The sequence below is a fragment of the Sinocyclocheilus rhinocerous genome, unplaced genomic scaffold (genome assembly GCF_001515625.1).
Source record: "Sinocyclocheilus rhinocerous isolate Xijiao unplaced genomic scaffold, SAMN03320098_v1.1 scaffold2846, whole genome shotgun sequence".
Classification (NCBI taxonomy): Eukaryota; Metazoa; Chordata; class Actinopteri; order Cypriniformes; family Cyprinidae; genus Sinocyclocheilus; species Sinocyclocheilus rhinocerous.
In genome coordinates, this window is record NW_015636113.1 from 14,176 (window position 1) to 32,416 (window position 18,241).

At 37.5% G+C, this 18,241-nt stretch overlaps 1 protein-coding gene across 1 annotated transcript in view; it reads left to right on the forward strand.

Moving 5' to 3' along the window:
- The first annotated feature begins 8,471 nt into the window (after positions 1-8,471).
- Positions 8,472-18,241, forward strand: part of LOC107747690 (vitamin D-binding protein-like) — a 35,468-nt gene continuing 25,698 nt past the window's right edge. Inside the window, exons 1-4 of the mRNA XM_016562293.1 lie at positions 8,472-8,633; positions 8,938-9,007; positions 9,313-9,445; positions 16,844-17,055. Of these exons, the coding sequence (XP_016417779.1) occupies positions 8,570-8,633; positions 8,938-9,007; positions 9,313-9,445; positions 16,844-17,055 (479 nt within the window). The 5' untranslated portion in view covers positions 8,472-8,569. The remainder of the gene's footprint in view (positions 8,634-8,937; positions 9,008-9,312; positions 9,446-16,843; positions 17,056-18,241) is intronic.

Consider the following 18,241-nt stretch of genomic DNA (forward strand, 5'->3'; position numbering starts at 1 on the left):
AAGCTGCTGTTATGAACGAGATAATCTCAAGCTCTGTGCAGTTACAAGAAAATGCCTGAGATACTTTTTCATCATTTGCCATTGGCATTGTACACATAGTGATTGGTTGTGTAGTTTAAATGTCCCTTTTTACTTGCATTCAGATCGGCACATCATTAAAACACGACTAATTGGTTTAGCTTATACAAGGATCATGTCTTGCCAAAACATTACGCTCGACTTCACCCAGAATTCGCAGGAAGTTTACACAATGACAACACTGTCTAAATCATCTTTTGTCAGAGAGAAAACCCAATCATGAAAAATCTGCATAAATATGACTTAAAATGTGAGCATGATTTTCATATAGTTCATGTCGTTTTAAGTGAGTGTCGCCTGGGCAGGTTTCACTGGGAGCTCAGAGAATTCTCAGAAGTTATGGAAATTAAAAGTGTAAAACTGGAAATGCATTAGGATCGTTGTGTTAGATTGTTATTGTTTACATCCCTCAAAATGGTCTATATAATATCTCTCCCAGTTGTTCCTGATAAGCAGTTATAGGTATGCAGAAAGCACACATCTAAAACATTAGGTTGGCTGAATATCTGATAATGTCTGACACAGTGTGTCTGTTTTTGCGTGGTGCTCCATCAGTCTGACACATTAAGTGTATTAGTTTTAATTTTCCCATTGAAATCTAGAGCCCTATACTCCTGGGCATCCAATATACTGTATTCTATTACTGTGTCAATTATAATGGTTTTATCCTGCAGTAAAGATCATAATCTACCTTATTTATTAACTTCTTGTGAACAAGATTTACAGTATGTGTATTTCAAGTTTAAATGACTTTTGAAAAATAAAGGGATAAAGTACAGGTCATAAAGTACAAGTCATTAGCTCCAAATAAACATGACAGAGTGATCAGTCTCATATAATGCTGAAGGCCCAGGGGTTTATTTTATAATAATGACCAGCTGGATGTACATTATTCTGCTCATTGCATGAACAGTTTACCAGATTTGTAAATAAATGGACATAAAATAATGATTTAATCTGAAATTGTTTATGTGAGAAGGGAGAGAACAGAACGTTACAAGGTACATGAAACTGGCACAAAAGACACTGGTTGCCTTATATTGGTGAAATATTTTGCGTTATACAAAAATATTGACCACAATTGGCTGGTCAGAATTTAGCATTCCAGACAGTAAATCACCTAAATCACTTTGACAGTTCCAATAAGCAGAATTTCCATGTGTAATTGTTTATTGATCTAATCTGAAATATCATACATTTAGTGTATTCAGTGTTTGATTTCTATGAATATGTCCTATTGCAAATATCACTTTCTAACATCTATGGGCTCTTAGGCATGTGACAGAATTTAAGCTTAAAATTATTATTTTTTTAATTAAATAAATGTGAATAAAGAAAGTAAATAACTTTTTCTACTGGGATAGAAAATGCAAGAGAACTTATAGAATCAATTTGTACTATAAAATGAATGAATGAATGAATAATCACATCTGAAGATTCTGAACAGGATCATATATGTCCTGATGTGCTAACTGCATTGTGAGCCCTGTCCTGAAATGTCTTAAACATTCATTGACTGAGTAATTACAGAGTTTTCTTTCATGCGGCAAGTATATTTAACTACAATTTCCACTCCACTGTAACATCTGCAGAACAAACAAACATACGGTGGCCGAGTGAGCTCAATGTGCTGCAACTTCAGAAAACACATGCAAATAGAAAAAGCACCAGCAAATTAAGAAAACATCTTCATCAGTTTGACAGCACATGTGCTGCAAATACTCGCAACACAATCAAATACAAAAACGCGCTGCAAATGCTCACAACACAAGCATTTATTAATTAAATAATTTTAATAGTAAAACCATATGGTTAATTTTTGTAAGGGAAGTTGTAAAATAAGTTAGCCAGCTTATATGCTTTCACAGTTACAGTAATTGTGTATTTCATCAGCTTATTTAGAAAAAAAAAACTATTCTGTTTTTGCAGCGTGTTTCTGTTTTTGCAGCGTGTTTCTTTGTTTGGTTGTGTTGTGAGCATTTGCAGCGCGTTTCTGTTTTTGCAGCGCGTTTCTTTATTTGTGTTGTGAGCATTTGCAGTGTGTTTCTGTTTTTGCAGCGCGTTTCTTTATTTGCTCAGCCAGAGGTGGCCGCATTGCGTCAGATTCCTGTATCTGTTCTAAGCCTGTGTCTCAGAGTCTTAGCTCTGTTTGTTTTCTGTTTTTACTTTGTTTTCCCCAGCAGTTAAATAAAGCCTGCATTTGGACCCAAACCCATTGTTTACACGGTGTGCTTTCCTGACCCCGCCGTGACATTGTGTATTTCATCAGCTTATTTAGAAAAAAAAAACTATTCTGTTTTTGCAGCGTGTTTCTTTGTTTGGTTGTGTTGTGAGCATTTGCAGCGCGTTTGTTGTCAAATTGATGAAGATGTTTTCTTAATTTGCAGGTGTTTTTTCTATTTGCATGTGTTTTTTCATTTGCAGCGCGTTGAGCTCTCTCGGCCACCGTACAAACACTTTCAACACATATACTATTAGTGTTGCACATCCCAGCAAACCCCTACAGGGTTTAATAAGCAACAGTGAGTGCAGATTATGTCATTGCATCACATTTAATGACATAGTGGTTACTCATTTTTTGGCTGCTTTATGGCAAATGTTTGGCATCCAAGCAGGATCTGTGTTGACTGTTGACAGTTGGACATTAAGGTTTTGTAAACTGACACAGAAAATCAGCCCAAATCTGGTAGCCTGCAGACTAATTTTGTTTTATTTGTAACTCTTTGGTAGATACATTTATCATTTCTATTACATTACTACTACTACTACTGTTACTACTAATAAAACAGATCTCTGGGGGCCCCAAGTGTGTGGGCCCTTAGAATCGTCCTAACTTTCCCCCCCTTAGCGGTGCCCCTGTAGACTGTAATGTCCAAAGTATACCTCAGATTTATTTGCTCAAGTCCCTCACAGACATATTTTCATTCAAGTAACATCGACATGCCGTCTACCCTGACTAAGGTCTACTCTAGCCTGATTGCTTATTTTATGATGATAATTGGACTAGTGATAAACACAGCGGGTTGGATACAAAATGTCATAAATACATCTAGCAATCTAAAAACATCCATAATATATTTGTTTATTCAAATCATTGGTTAAAGGGATAGTTCGCCCAAAAATGAAAATTCAGTCATTGTTTATTCACCCTCAAGTTCTTCCCAATTTTATTTTTGGGTGAAAAAATAGTCAACAGCAAGTCAGTAGCAATAATTCGCATAGTATTTTTCTCACAGCAATATAGTAATATTTAATCTATTACAATTTTTATTTAACTGAGACAAATTAATTGAGATGATGATTAAAATGCAATATTTGGTGTGTGCCAACCTAAAATGAGCAGGGTAAATCCTATGTCACAAAATTTCTGTGAATTCTCTTATAAATTGGCGTTTTTTTCCCTCATAGAAAAATTTAACTTTCTACTAAATTAATATATAGTTACCATTAATTTACAGTTACAGTTACAGTTACTATTGATTTTGTTTTGAAATTAGTGATGGCAATGAACACAACTACTCTTGACCCTATCCCAACAGTTGTTCATAAGGAGTGTCTGCCATCAATAAGTCCCTTCATTTTGAACATTATGAACACCTCCCTTACTACTGGTATTGTTCCGGAAGCCCTTAAGGTTGCAGCTATTACACTTGTCCTTAAAAAGCCTGGATGTGATAAGTCTGATGTATCAAATTACAGGCCTATTTCAAATATTCCTTTTATTGATAAGGTTTTGGAACGTGTCGTTGCGACAAAACTTCATTCACACTTTGAGCATTTGGGTTTAGAAAGGGACATAGTACAGAGACTGCCTTGGTTTGCGTTATGAATGACCTGCTTGTCTCAGCTGACTCTGGAGCCTCTACCTTCTTTGTGTTGTTAGATCTGAGTGCAGCATTTGGCACAGTGTGCCACTCCATTCTGCTTAATAGACTTGAGAGTTGGCTTAGTATCTCTGGCACTGTGCTTAAATGGTTGAAATCCTACCTTACTGATCGTTCCCAGTTTGTTGTCTTGGGAAACAACAAATCGGACATTGGACAGATCTGTCATGGTGTTCCTCAGGGATCTATTAGGAACTATGGCTTAGGGTACCACTTTTATGCTAATGATACTCAGATCTATATCAGCTCTAAGTCCGATATCAATGTCTCTTCTAAAATTCTTTCTGAATGTGTGCAGGAAATAAAAATATGGATGCACCATAATTTTTTTTAATTGAACCGTTCAAAGACAGAGGTTTTTCCTCATTGGCACACCAGCAGCTATTCATAAAGGTAGCAGTTTTAATTTGATTATGGACAATACTGTAATACCATAGTTCCACCAACTCATGATTGTATCCTCGGTGTGATTTTCTATGCCCATCTTACATTAGATTCACATATTAAGAGTATCACAAAATCTGCATTCCATCACCTTAGAAACATTGCTAGAATTAGACCTTTCCTCACACTGCCTGATGCTGCAAGGCTTATTCACACATTTGTTACTTCCAGGATTGATAATTGTAATGCACTATTTGTTGGTCTACCCGCTAATTCTATCAAACAGCTACAATATATCAAGAATTCAGCAGCATATGTTCTCACTTATACTCCATCTTGTCAGCATATCACAGGCATCCTTTATAGCACTGGCTTCCTGTTCAGTCGCGTATTGATTTTAAAATTCTCACTTTTTTACTTACAAAGCCGTGAATGGAATGGCCCCTTCTTATATCTGTGCCTTCTCATTCACTTTGTTCTGCTGATTCTTTTACTCTTCAGCAGCCTCATTGTAGATTAAAATCCATGGGTGAGAGAGCTTTCTCTGTTGCCGCACCTAGGTTATGGAATGCACTTCCTGTTACTGTTAGAAATGCTCCCACTTTAGGCAGTTTTAAGAAGTTGTCAAAAAACCCATCTTTATAAAATTGCCTACATAGATTGAGATGATTAGTATTTTATTGTATTGGTTAGCTGTACTGTAATGTTTAGCATTGATTTATTGTTTTGTACTGCTACAGAATTTTTTATTTTATTTGTTTTATTTGTAACTGTTTGTAGCACTTTGGGTACTAGAAAAGCAGATTATAAATAAAATGTATTATTATTATTATTATTATTATTATATGGAAAACATGTTGAAAATTAGCACCCAGAAAGACAATTAGTTGTATGATGAACTGTTACCACACAATGGCAGTTTATCCAGCGCACCTGACGTATCTTCTCCATTGACTTCCATTCAAACAGGTCTCCATGTTGATTGTTCCAAGATGGTGGCACCATTGATGTACCAGGAGAAGCCAAATGCGGTATCTACTTAGTAAATCTATGCTCAGCATTACTTTCATATATCAGATATTCAGTGCTTTTACATGGATTGCTGTAGTAATTAATTTAGTGTAAGGGCGACATCAAGAGACAACAGTAGCTGTCATTGTGGAAAGAGAGTCCATCATGGCATCTCGCCACGGCACTTGACTCACTAGGCACATAGAAAATAAGCAACAGGGGCATTGTTGTATTTGCGCATTCATGCATATACTGTGTTCAGAACCACTGAATAATTCGTTCATTCAATATTGACTAGTGAATGCCATATAGTTAGCTGTATGACGACAGAGGGAGCAAAAGGCCATGAGTGTATTTAGTATTTAGACAATATTGTGCAGTATGACGTGAATGCAATGACAGAAGACCTTTGAAATCCAATTTGACCGTTTGGAATAATGTGATGTACTACAATGCATACGCGGTCCGAACCAATGATTCAAAACAAAAGTGCCTGGTGGAATGATTTGTTTTTCTCTTTTAATACAGATGACTGTTCATGTTTGAGATTATAGATATTCACCGAACCAAAATAGTACTAGTTGCTAATTTCTAACCAAGGCCTCTATCTGGCACTAAACTCCATATGACCATGACCTTATGAAATCTGTAAATAGTAGTCTGTACCGTATCAGTCAGTTGTGCTCAAGATCTGAGGTGCTCTTAAAGAGTGATGAGAAGAACTGAGCTGGCCTTGCAGTACACCAGATACCTAAAATTAATGTGTTCTACCTGTATCTAAAACTCCATAGGCTTAATAAAGTCTGGAAAAAAGTGGAAACCACAGTGTAGTAATGATCAATGATTCAAAAGTAGAACAGACTCTCAGCCAAAGCAGATTTCATTGATTACCTTGACTGAAACATTTATTTCATGTTATTTTGAGAATGTGAACGGCGTGTGACAAAAGAATCTGATTTCATAACACATAGCTGAAAACAAAATGAACTAATAATGTACCTCTACCTTTTGGATTATTGGACCATAACAGGTCTGGAATGGGAACTGTTGATCAATACTATCGATTCAACTCTGTCCATGGTGCGCCCTATAATCTCTGAAGCCATAGTTACAAAGAAATGGATCTTCAACAGTAAGCAGCACGTAGATATTTGGGGTCATTTGAGTAAAATTGAAATGGTCTGCCAAAAGGTATATTGGGTAGGTGTGAAGAATCATGAAGGTGAAACATCTGCAGAAGATGCTAAAAAAAAATATCCAATTAACCTCAAAAATAAAGGTGCGTCTTGTCAATAGAAACAAACTTTCTTTTTTGAAAACTGAATTACCTATTTTTGAAAAATCATGAATTGTGAATAAATGAATATCGTATAAACAATTGTTCAGTTCTTGGCTTTAGAATTGAGCGTACTGATAATTTCTTAGCATTTGTTATGTTTCCATCAAGCCTTGGGCAGCAAAACCCTAAATTAAGAAAACTGGAATAATTTACCTGTTTTATCCTACCATCTGAAGGAATATGTATTCCCTCTGATAAATTGCATGGACTCTAGTGTGTCCGATTCATGCTTATATTCTCCTCATGCATTAAATCTCAGTCACTCTTGTTTTTTGGAGGGGTTTTTTGCAATTTTTTTTTTTTTTTTGCAAAAATATGTATTTGTTCTTCTAACTGTGAACTGTATATGTGCTCTTCCAGGTAACCTGAAAATGTTCCCAAACAGGTCTTATTTTTTACAGCTCTTTGTAGAAATTATAGGGCAGATATACTCAAAGGCCATTGCTGTTATTCAAGGTTTGTTTGCACTTTTTAGTTTCCAATTGCTTTTGTACAATATATGTGGTATATTCTGCAACTAATATGCTGTGTATTTTTTATGCCAGAAAATCCTTTGCTGAGTTCAACAATGGCAATAATGAGCCATCAGTCAATCAGTTGATTCATTGCAACATTACCATCCACTACAGGTCGGAGGTTATAGCCTTGTATACACTGATCCTCTACAGATTTTCTTTCATTTTTATATGTCAAAGTTATTTTTACAGTATTTCATTCAGGGCATACTTTATATGGTTATGTACTGTGACTAAATTTTGCATTTCTTGATTTTGATATTTTGGTGTTGATTTAAAGATCAACATAAATTACTAACCTGTATAATACCTTGAGTCCACTTGTTTGCATTTCCCTTAAACTTTGAAGTGCACTTCCAGCTGGAACAAGATATCAAAGCATCTTTTGATAGCTGCTAACCTTTCCTGTGAGAAGAACAAAAGGCTTTCTTGAACGTCAAAATGAATGCTAATAAAATCCTTTTTTTCTAGGAGTTTTTTTAGCCTACTTCTTAATGCCAGGCTCAAATCTGAAGTCAGATCTGGACTATTTTTAGATAAACTTTAATATTTTTATGCCAGAAAATCCTTTGCTGAGTTCAACAATGGCAATAATGAGCCATCAGTCAATCCATCCACTACATCCACTACAGGTCGGAGGTTATAGCCTTGTATACACTGATCCTCTACAGATTTTCTTTCATTTTTATATGTCAAAGTTATTTTTACAGTATTTCATTCAGGGCATACTTTATATGGTTATGTACTGTGACTAAATTTTGCATTTCTTGATTTTGATATTTTGGTGTTGATTTAAAGATCAACATAAATTACTAACCTGTATAATACCTTGAGTCCACTTGTTTGCATTTCCCTTAAACTTTGAAGTGCACTTCCAGCTGGAACAAGATATCAAAGCATCTTTTGATAGCTGCTAACCTTTCCTGTGAGAAGAACAAAAGGCTTTCTTGAACGTCAAAATGAATGCTAATAAAATCCTTTTTTTCTAGGAGTTTTTCTAGCCTACTTCTTAATGCCAGGCTCAAATCTGAAGTCAGATCTGGACTATTTTTAGATAAACTTTAATACTCAGATGTGAGGTTCTGAGTATAACCTTTAAAATGTTTACAAAAGCTGTTCGTTGTAAGTTTGAGTCACTCCTGTCAAAAAGTTTTAGTTTTAGTGACCAGCTGTCAAGCCATGTCATGGGGTCTACGTGAAAGTCAGAGTCTTGTTTGCATTTAAACATTTACATAACCGTCTGTTTTTGCTGAAGTTAATTTTTGACTATGCACGCTTTTGTTTCTTGTAAAACTGCAATACAGAAGCAGTTTCTAATTTGAACTCATCTTGAAATCACATTTAACCTGTGGTAAAATATGAGGAACACTGCTGTCATTTTAATTCCGGCTTTAATAATACCAACTCTGCTGGCTGACAAAGGTAGGAAGAACAGAATTTATTAAATGTAATGGTATTTTACAGGCTGTATTTCCACAGTGAAAAAAAGGAAGGAGTAAGCCATTCTTTTTGTTTGTTTAATATAGAATCTTACACTAAGGATTTTTCTTAACAATGTTAAAGTTTAACAGAATAACAATTGAAATTTTGTAAGAGACGGGTTGAGAGATATGAATAAATGTACTATGAAAGAAAAATCTATAGAAAATACAGCTATGTTGATTAATGTATTTATTTTGTGGTTTTGCTTATGCAGTTATTCTTTATAATATTTATATCTCTGCAGGCAAGAACTATGCCAAAGAAAATGTTTGCCAAGGGCTCAAAGACATTGGAATCGAAAAGTTCAAAGAAATGCAAGTATAAAGTTTAGTTTCTTTTCTCAGAGGATTTATACAGTTCTTAGTCTCAAACACAGTTCATGGATATAAATTCACTGCTTGGTTATATGTGCAAAATATTTGGATCTCAAGATGAAGTTTATTAAAGTTAGTTTTAAAAAGTTTTTCAATTCCAGTTTAATTCCATTTTATTTTGCAGTTCATTTTTCACTTTTGTTCACTTTTTTGTCCATGCAATATCCCTGTATTGTTTGATGCAATTAGTAGACATTCTCTGAACATGCTTGCATAACTTATTTTCACCTTTAATCCTCCCGCAGTGTCACTGTCCTCTACAGTCAAAAGTTCCCGAATGGCACATTCCAGGAGGTCAGTTGTGTGGCAGATGAAATGACTAAGCTTGCAGAAAAATGCTGCAAAGATGATGCCAGTCCTGACTGCTATGATAAAGGAGTAAGTGGTTGTCCTCTGTGATGAAGACATGTTTTGTGGCTGAAGAGAATTTAGCGATAAGTAGAACTCAACCAAATGAATCTATCATTTGGTTGAGTTCAGTGCAGGTATCAGTGCAGAGTTATTCAAATACAAAGGTATCAGTGCAGAGTTATTCAAATACAAATCCATTAGCTAATAGAGAAAACACAAAAGAAGACTTTCACACAGTTCTCAACTTAACCATGGGTTATCATCATTTTATTAACCCTGGGTTTAGATCACATTTAAATCGAACGTTTGTGATTTTAAAAGAGGGTTGGCACCACTTTTAATAAAAACCTGCTGGAGAGACAAAAGCAGTGCTAACTGTCACGCTTTGTGTAGAGGAAAGGCACACAAAGATGAAGGTCAATTACACAAAAGTTTAATAGAATCCATGAAGATGATAATCCATGAAGGCAACGGGAACACACAGCAAAACAACATCCAACATCAATACCGGACAAGGACTGAACAGAACAGGGAGAACTTATACAAGAACTAAATGAGGGAACTAATCAGATAATAAACGAATACAGGTGAACTGAATGAACTAATCAAAGGACAACAGAAACTAGGTCAAGTGAAACATGAGGGAAGAAAACAAACTAAAAGTTGTGATCGTGACACTAACCAGGGGCTGAGGAATTATTTGATTTATGCTGGTACACGCTGTAAAAGCATTTTTCACCACTGACAAAAAAAAACAAAACAATTGTGTATTCTGACAAAATATTTATTTTAAGCAACATAAATTACAAGTATTTAATTATATTATAGTAGATGGTTTATCAGTGACAGATTTTTTTTTAGAAGTCTGAAAGGCATGAATTCACGAGTTCACACTTACATATAATTAGATGGAATATAGTAATGCATATTTGGTGTGCTGTCCGGGGAAGGGCTCCGAACTCGGGAATGGCCCGACCCCAGAGTACTCCCCCGTATAAGTGTAGTTAGAACTCAAAGTGAGGAGATGGGGCGGAGGAGGGATGCTGATAAACTGTCAAAGGATAGAGGTAAGTTGCTGCATTTATACCTCTTGGTGTTAATTGAATTGAGTGGGCTCCTCTTGTGTTAATTAGACTAAGTATCTGACGTGCTCCTCCCGAACTTTGTTAATAAAACATCATATAGTGACAGGAAACACGTTAACTGCAGTTATTTGCCTTTGCTTTTGCATGCATCAGGAGACTTAAATCAGACAAAGTGGATGACATGCACAGATGGACACACACTTAATAAAGCAGGTGGCGAGCTCTGTTTGCCCAATCAATGAATCATGAATATGCAAAAGTATGTTAACGTACTCGGTTACCTACTCGGTAACATACTGAGATACGGGAACGAGTACTGCGCCTTGCTAGACGCATATGGGAAAAAGCCTTTTTTCTCCTGAACTGAAGCCTTTTTTCATTCACGCAGTGAAACTGCACGGCCATTGGTTCGTGCAGTGTATTAAAAAACTAACCAATGGCTAGGCAGCGGAGCTGCACAAGTCTATGGCGACGAAGGCCGCCAAGCCTGCCAAAGCCCGCCAGAATGGGCGGGGCATCTGGCTATATAAGCGGGCGTTCGCCACAGGATTCTCAGGTTACTTCGACTGAAGCGACGACTGAGTCGTGCAGCTACATAGCACGGCTAGCAACGCAGTACTCGTTCCCGTATCTCAGGGAACCGAGGTTACGTTAGTAACCGAGTACGTTCCCTTTCGATACTACACTCGTACTGCGTCTTGCTAGACGCATATGGGAACACAGTACAATCATGCCATGTTAATGTAGTGGAACGACTAAAAGTATCAAACTTCCATAAGCAACCAATGCCCATAGAGAAGTTAACAACAACCCAAGGCTAAGACGGGCTGAGCTTCCTGAGGTCACACCCGGCCTGGTTAATCGTTCCAGAGTACTCCTGTAACTTCGACACACGGGTCGAGAGCTAACAGGTGAGCTAATGCCAGAGAGCTTGAGCGTGTTACGGCCAAGGGCTCTCTGCCAGATCTATTTACGCAGCGCATGTCACTTCAAGCGGAAAGGACCCTGGCCTGCAAGGCCGGGACTTCCAGGTTATAAAACCTTGCGAATGTGGACGGCGAGGCCCAGCCGGCCGCCTCACAAATATCCGCAATGGACACACCACTGGACCATGCCCAAGACGAGGCGATGCCTCTAGTCAAGTGGGCCCGTACTCCAATGGGGCATTGAAGGCCCAAAGAAGAGAACACTAGCGAGATGGAGTCTACTATCCATCTAGAGAGTCTTTGCTTCGTGACCGGAAGCCCTTTGGTGCGGTTACCGAAGCTGACAAATAGTTGTTCCGACCGCCTATAGGGGGCGGAACGCTCAATATAGATTCTCAGAGCTCTGACTTGGCAGAGCAGAGATAGCTCTGTCCTCTTCAGAGGGAGGAAGCGCGGAAAGCGTAATAACCTGTGCTCTGAACCAAGGTTATTATAGTTTTGCATTTTTAAATTCGTTTTATTTTAATATCGTTTTCAAATTTGCAATAAAATTTAGTTTCGTTTTTATTAGTTTCATTAATAATCTTGTTAGTTTTAGTTTAGTTTTTATTTTGTAAACACATTTCTATTTAGTTTTTATATAGTTTAGTTTCAGTTTTAAAAGTGAAAAGTTTTGCAAAGTGTTTTTAAAAGCTCTTCGTATTTCTTTAAAATGCAGTTGTGATCAATAACAAACTATATTACACATCACCTCTGATGACATCAGTGAATCAGGCCATGCATGACAACTACAACAGTATCAAAAAACAATCAATATAACCTGATCACATTTTCTCCTGGTTTTTCTTGCCATAATAAATGTGTTTCGCTTCGAGGAGAGGCCTCCCCGGCAATTTATGTAGGACACCACGGACCTGTTGTACGATCGGATTAGCACGTTGTGTCCTTTTAGGACTGGCAGGAAGAACTGACAGGCTTGACATACTGCTAGCATTTCCAGGCAGTTGATGTACTTCGTAAAAGTGCGGGGGCCAGAAAGTATGCATCCAGCGAAAAGAAGCAGTCCCCTGAGCGAATTCATGCAAGGATCTGTTTGAGCATAGTCATCCTGAACGACCTTTTCATGAGGGCGTGATTCAGGTGTCTGAGATCGAGGATGGGCCGGAGGCCACCATCCTTTTTGGGGACGAGGAAGTAGTGGCTGTGGCAGCCTGACTCGCTCTGAGCTGGGGGAGCAGTAAGGGGTTGGATTAAATTGAGAGGCTGGTTGCCGTATGGGGACCCCACATTCAGAAGAGGAAATTTGCTTTCCCTGAAAATGCTTTCAAAAAATGCTTCGCTAGACTTAATGCTCTCATAGCAGAGCAGTCATCCCCCGTGTGCGCAGCCTCAGCGTGGGCGGGGCCTTAAAAGATCAAACCACTCGTTAGAAGAGAAGTTTTGATGATCTTTATGTCTAAACACTCTGGCAGATCAAAAATGCTGCGCGCATTCTCTAAAATCCGCTCGTAGCGGATGAGGGGAGGGGCGGGGCCGTCTTCATGTGATCCTTACATGTAGAGTGGAGAAGAGCGAGACTCATGCTCTGAGTGAGCATTCTGTCTTAGTAAGCGCGCAGCTCACTGCCCTTCTGCGGCGGATCCAAGTGCAATGGGGAGAGAGAGCACGCAGGCACAGTGCCGGCAACGAGAGCATTCCGTCTCAGTGAGCAAGCAGTCTCTGTGTGGGGGCTGCCCAGACAGGTGACGCACTCACTGCCCTTCTGCATCGTGCAAGATTCCCTGCACGAGCCACACTCACAGCGCGACATTTGCAACAACGTCGCTAGAATTTGCTCTTTTAGGGCTTACCTGCTAGAAATAAGCTCTTTCAGTATCGCCGGATGGCGGCAGGGGCACAGGACTGGAACTGCTGCGATGCTGAGGCGCGAAGAGAGCCGGTCAGCCGGTCAGCCGAGCAGGGAGGTCTCAATCCAGCGGCGAGGCATGTCAACAGTGAGCAGGCTTTCAGGATCAGCGATGAGCATAAAGTCGTCGCTGAAGGAGAAGAAATCTGAAAATCCTGTGGCGAACGCCCACTTATATAGCCAGATGCCCCGCCCATTCTGGCAGGCTTTGGCAGGCTTGGCGGGCCTCGTCGCCATAGGCTCGTGCAGCTCCATTGCCTAGTCATTGGTTCGTTTTTTAATACACTGCACGAACCAATGGCCGTGCAGTTTCACTGCGTGAATGAAAAAAGGCTTCAGTTCAGGAGAAAAAAGGCTTTTTCCCATATGCATCTAGCAAGACGCAGTACGAGTGCAGTATCGAAAGGGAACCGAAGCGTGGACAGTGTGACATCTTGAATCCTGAATACCCAGGATTAATTGCTAACCCATGTGTGAAATGAAACAAGATAACCCAAGATTTAAAATGACCCTATATTAAAATTTGAAAGTGTGAGAAGCCTATGTTAAATGCGTGCAAATGCTTTTTAAATCTAAAGGTCAAGTTTTTTCATATAGCACCTTAAAAGCAATGTGTGCTGACCAAGGTGCTGCACAGCCAAAAAATATCAACCAACAAATAAAATCAATTTAAGACACAAAAGGGCTAAAAGGCTGAGTTAATGATAACTAAAACCATTACGATACCAAAAGCCACCAAAGCTAAATGTAGGATATACACTTTGTATCGTGTCAATTACTTCTGGACTGTGCTTGACTTGAACATTAAGCAGAACTGGAGCAGAATCACATGCTAGATTTAGCACAACATACCTCAAATAGACTCGTGCTCACATTCTAATTACTGTGAATGTTCTGGAGGTAGTTAACTTAATTACATCTCTAACTCACACAGCCCATCTTGTCACAAGTCTTTCACCCTTGATGGTCTTCTCATTGATACGTTATTCTTTTTATTATGCCTGACTGTATAAAGCTCATCTTGCAAAATCTCTCAGCCTTGGTTTTCATCATCAGCTACAGCTAAGCTAATTTCATTATATTTTCATGTGTTCCTGTCATCAAGATAATTTTCATTCTGTAAGTACATCAGTGGATTGTTAGCCAGGCCATTGCAGTGGCTGTCAATGAAGAAAAAATTATCTATTTTTGGAGAAATCTAAAATTCTAGCTGGTATAAAAGCATGTTTGAATCTGAGCAGTGGCACGTTTGCTAGCAACTGCTCTGACATATTGAGTTGTGGTACTTATGGGAGTGACGTGAGTTTAAATCTGCCTCATAGCATTTCCCGATCTAATTCCTCCCTGCTTGTCCTTATTGATTCTTGTCCTTTATCTCCAATATCCTAAAAAATAAGAAGTGGCAAAATGCCACTTACTTAAAATGGTGAACTTGGAAACCGTCATCTACAAAGGCGAAAATATATGAATTTCAATAGATATTAATTATTTTGAAAATGAAAAATAAAATGAATATAAAATGTGAATATAAAAAAAAAAAAAATCAAGGCATTCCATTGGCCTCCAAATTCTTCATATCTATAGGATTTGCTGGACCAACAAATCCAATCCATGGAGGCCCCACCACATCAAGTTTTTATAGCACCTTAAAAGCAATGTGTGCTGACCAAGGTGCTGCACAGCCAAAAAATATCAACCAACAAATAAAATCAATTTAAGACACAAAAGGGCTAAAAGGCTGAGTTAATGATAGCTAAAACCATTACCACCAAAGCTAAATGTAGGATATACACTTTGTATCGTGTCAATTACTTCTGGACTGTGCTTGACTTGAACATTAAGCAGAACTGGAGCAGAATCACATGCTAGATTTAGCACAACATACCTCAAATAGACTCGTGCTCACATTCTAATTACTGTGAATGTTCTGGAGGTAGTTAACTTAATTACATCTCTAACTCACACAGCCCATCTTGTCACAAGTCTTTCACCCTTGATGGTCTTCTCATTGATACGTTATTCTTTTTATTATGCCTGACTGTATAAAGCTCATCTTGCAAAATCTCTCAGCCTTGGTTTTCATCATCAGCTACAGCTAAGCTAATTTCATTATATTTTCATGTGTTCCTGTCATCAAGATAATTTTCATTCTGTAAGTACATCAGTGGATTGTTAGCCAGGCCATTGCAGTGGCTGTCAATGAAGAAAAAATAATCTATTTTTGGAGAAATCTAAAATTCTAGCTGGTATAAAAGCATGTTTGAATCTGAGCAGTGGCACGTTTGCTAGCAACTGCTCTGACATATTGAGTTGTGGTACTTATGGGAGTGACGTGAGTTTAAATCTGCCTCATAGCATTTCCCGATCTAATTCCTCCCTGCTTGTCCTTATTGATTCTTGTCCTTTATCTCCAATATCCTAAAAAATAAGAAGTGGCAAAATGCCACTTACTTAAAATGGTGAACTTGGAAACCGTCATCTACAAAGGTGAAAATATATGAATTTCAATAGATATTAATTATTTTGAAAATGAAAAATAAAATGAATATAAAATGTGAATATAAAAAAAAAAAAATCAAGGCATTCCATTGGCCTCCAAATTCTTCATATCTATAGGATTTGCTGGACCAACAAATCCAATCCATGGAGGCCCCACCACACACTTGCAGGATCTGCCGCTAATGTTTTGGTGCCAGATACGACAGGATATGTTTCATAAAAACACTAAGATGCTGGGATATACAGTGCACATGCCCAAGACCCTACAGAGGATAAGTGGTTTAGAGAATGAATTTCTGTAGTATAGGCCTACTGTTGTTCAGATGCAGGCTTTACTCAAAGAAAGTATCTTATGTTATTAATACAAATTCAACTCTCCTTTAATCTGTGCATGGGGATAATAACATGTATCCTGACTGGAGGCAATTCCAGCTCAACTCCGTAAACGTTTCCATTGTCAGTTCCAGGCCCAATCCTCTGCACACGTCAATGCAAATTAATTACAGTGCATGTTAGTTGGTGTGGGCACATAGTTACTTGCTGCTCCATTCATTGTATCAGTGTCTTTCCCTGGGGACAGCTTACATACATATCATTAAAAAATAATTACTTGAGCAGAATGTCCTCATCTGCTTCAACTTGCTGATTGCTCACATTGCATTTGCAATTCTAAATACAAGGACTGTTTCAATGAGCTTCAAACACTGCAGGCTTAAGCTTCATAGCACATATGATAGCCATGTATGATGTATCTGATTGTCTCAATGCCATTAAAGGACCATGAAGCCATGCAAAATGAAACTATTAAATGAAAAATAAATACAAAATGTAAATCAATCCTCCAACAGAGAAACAATGATAAATGGATTTGTAATGAAACACATTTCATGAAAGACATCACATACTAGACTAAATTTTTCATTTTGCCAGTACTTTACTGTGGTGTTGTTTTTCCTTTGCATTTGTGTTGTGTGCTTGCTTTTTATTTACATAGTAACCTTTTTCCAAGGCTACAGAGATCTCTGAGAAGTCATGCGGAAAGGACTCTCCATTCCCTAAACATCCAGGCATCGAGCAGTGCTGCACACTTCTGGGTCAAGAGAGGAAACTTTGTCTGGCCTCACTACGGTACACTGCAGATGAGCTGCCATCCCTAACGGAGCCCACAAATGAAGAGATCTGCACCAAGTACACTAAAGACGAGAAGGACTACAGTGTCAGGTGAGATTTGTTCCACTTATGGCCACAATGCTTCGGGCTCATTAGAGGAAATAAAAACAGAAGAAATCAATGTAACATTCTTGTTTACCAGTTGGTCGCTTTCATTTCTCATTCTCTTTAGCATAAACAAATTGCTACTACCCAAATCACTAAGTCTTCAGAAATCCTCTATTTGAAAGGCTCTATCCAGCCTTTTTTAAATAACCTCGATAAATTGTAGCTATAAAAGAGTATATTAAAATATATTCTATACTGATAAAAATGATTTTGTGGTGAAGTAAATACTACATAAAAACAAATGTACTTTCTACATTAAATAATTTAGTTCAGGCAAGAATTAAAAAAATTAAAGTAAATTCTATATTAGTACTCAATTTAAGCTTGTAGAAATTAAAGTTTGAACTTATAAGTATATTTTAATTGGAATTGTTTGTTATGTTTACAAGGATTCTTTAAGTAAATATCAAAGTTATGATCCCGTTTTTCCCATCATGCACTGGGGCATGAATAATTAAAAAGGTTAAATTTTTCACTGTTTTCAAGTTGTATTTACACTGTTTTATGGTTGCTTTTTTTTCAGTGCAGTAAATTACTGTTATTTAACAGCACACTTTTTTACAGTGATAAGCATTACTTAAGTAAAATGTACAAACAAAGAGTCAATAAAATGTACTGGGAATTCCCAAGTAAACTTAACTTAAAAATGTCTATTTAAAGCTACCAATAATTATGTTTAAGCTTTTACTTGTCAAATTTTTGTAAATGAACTAACCTTTTCTGAGTGAAAATTGTTTCCAAGCTTTTTTCAAGTAAATCCTACTCCAATTTTTTTTCAGTGTATATTCTATATTCTATATATTTTTTTCAAAACTGTTCTCCTAGGTATAGCATGATTAGAGAAATAAACGTATTTTCCATGTCATTCTAATGAATTAGGATAACATCTCTTTGTTAGTGTGAAACTGATAAAAAGACTGGAAAGCATTGCATCAAGAACCCAAAGCTTTCTTATTGTTCATTTGCTGAATTTCCTTTCAACAAAACTTTAGTCACAGGAAATTCTGAGACCAGTTTTTCCTTTTTATCATAGTGTAAATACAAATATCTATGTATGCAAATAGTTTATTTTGACAACCTATTGTATGCCAGTCATTTGTGATCCGATAGTCTTGATGTCTTTCATAGA